The sequence below is a fragment of the Polistes fuscatus genome, unplaced genomic scaffold (assembly GCF_010416935.1).
Source record: "Polistes fuscatus isolate 324 unplaced genomic scaffold, CU_Pfus_HIC Scaffold142, whole genome shotgun sequence".
Taxonomy (NCBI): Eukaryota; Metazoa; Arthropoda; class Insecta; order Hymenoptera; family Vespidae; genus Polistes; species Polistes fuscatus.
This window is the reverse complement of record NW_025113045.1, coordinates 18,955-20,578: the sequence shown is the minus strand read 5'-3', so window position 1 is coordinate 20,578 and position 1,624 is coordinate 18,955. Positions and strand designations below refer to the sequence as shown.

Below are 1,624 nucleotides of genomic sequence, written 5' to 3'. Positions count from 1 at the left end.
GGGGTAGGAGGCAGGGGGGCTGATGGTAATACCGCAAATCAAATTTACGATTAATATACGATTAATACAATTTTAATGCAATAGATGATAAGTGGTGATAGATATACGAGGAAAAACAAAAGGAAACGAAAGAGATAGAAAAATGAATAAAAATAAAAATATATATAGGTGTATATATGTGAAAGTAGTGTAGGAAGAGTGAACAGATGAAAAGAAAGAATCCCTGTTTCGAAGTAGTCAAGCTCAACAAATGGTCAGACGTATTGCAGTAGTAAATGTTTGACGAGAAGTAAAATGTTGCTAACTGTAAAACGAGTAAGTTAGGAAAGTGTTTATCATCTACGTGTATGTATTGTTTAGAATTTCTTTTTCTTTTTGAATACCTTGTATAAATTTGTTCTTATTAAATATTACACACAAATTCTAAAACTAAATAATTCAAATAATTGATTTGATTAATTTACAAATTGATTATATTTTTTGTTCCTTTAAGTTATAATTAAATCTACGTGACATGAAGTATCGATGACAATTCATATATAAATTAATAAACAACAAATAAACTTGTTGATGTAATTCAATTTGAAGATAAACAGATTCGAGTATCGGTTCAATTCAATAAGTCAAATTTGTTAACGAGAATTTCTTTTAAAAAATACATATGTACATCGATTACAATAACATAATTAATAAAAAAGAAAAAATAGTTTTCACTAAATCATACGATTGTTAAAATATTTCGAAGCTCAATCATCCACCCCTCTGATGCATACGAAATTTCGAATGAATAAAATATCTCGATGATTCGATCAGTGGGGCCAGGGATGGGATGGAATGGGGTGGGGTGGGGGGTTGTTTTTTAATCAATCAGGATAGTAAAATATCCAATAGAAAAAGCCTGGAAATATCGTGGAATTATCCAGGTGACTTGTACAACAACGAGAGTCTTCCACGAAGCAAGGACCACCAACAATGCACCACCAGGCTTGCCGATAAAAGATGCAGCAGCGGTAGCAGTTCGGCTGCAGTTTATGCTGCATTGCAAGGTAGCGAGGATGAGCTTGCCGATGTCGAACATTGTCTCGAATCGGAAGACGTGGCCTTGAAAACTGGAGGAAGTGAAACGGAAGACACGGAGGACAACGGTGCACCTATGGAAGAACCACACCACTCCCCTAATCGTAGGTTCACTTTTTTACGTCGTTTCCGTTCGCCACGATTCGGTGAAGCTCATCACAAACGCGTACCAACCCCCATGAAAAGGAAACACAGGAGGAAGAAAAGTAAAGACGATATCATTGAAAATGAAGTTAACGGTGCTGACGAGGAAGAACCACCTAGTCCTGATCAAACTGGTGTACCTGATCCTTATTATCCTATTTATTTACCTATCGATCAGGCATTCAAAGCTAAATACGTGTTCCATCATAAGAAGGGGAAAACATTTCAAGAAAGACTTTACGTTTTTCTCGAACATCCCGGTGGTTGGCTCTGCTTCGTCTATCATTTCACTGTGTGAGTATAACATCCTAATGATTCTTCAATCAATTTACTATTCATTATTATTTCCATATTTTCATCAAACTAATGTTGATATACTCCTTGTTGATAATCAACACATACA

General features: G+C 35.3%; 1 protein-coding gene across 1 annotated transcript; it reads left to right on the top strand.

The window, feature by feature from the left end:
• Positions 1–923: 923 nt before the first annotated feature.
• LOC122514397 (potassium voltage-gated channel subfamily KQT member 1-like) lies at positions 924–1,549 on the top strand (the record flags this gene model as incomplete). Its single annotated transcript, XM_043631190.1, is given in 1 exon segment — positions 924–1,549. A coding segment is annotated over 1 exon segment (366 nt). The 3' UTR covers positions 1,520–1,549.
• Positions 1,550–1,624: the final 75 nt, after the last annotated feature.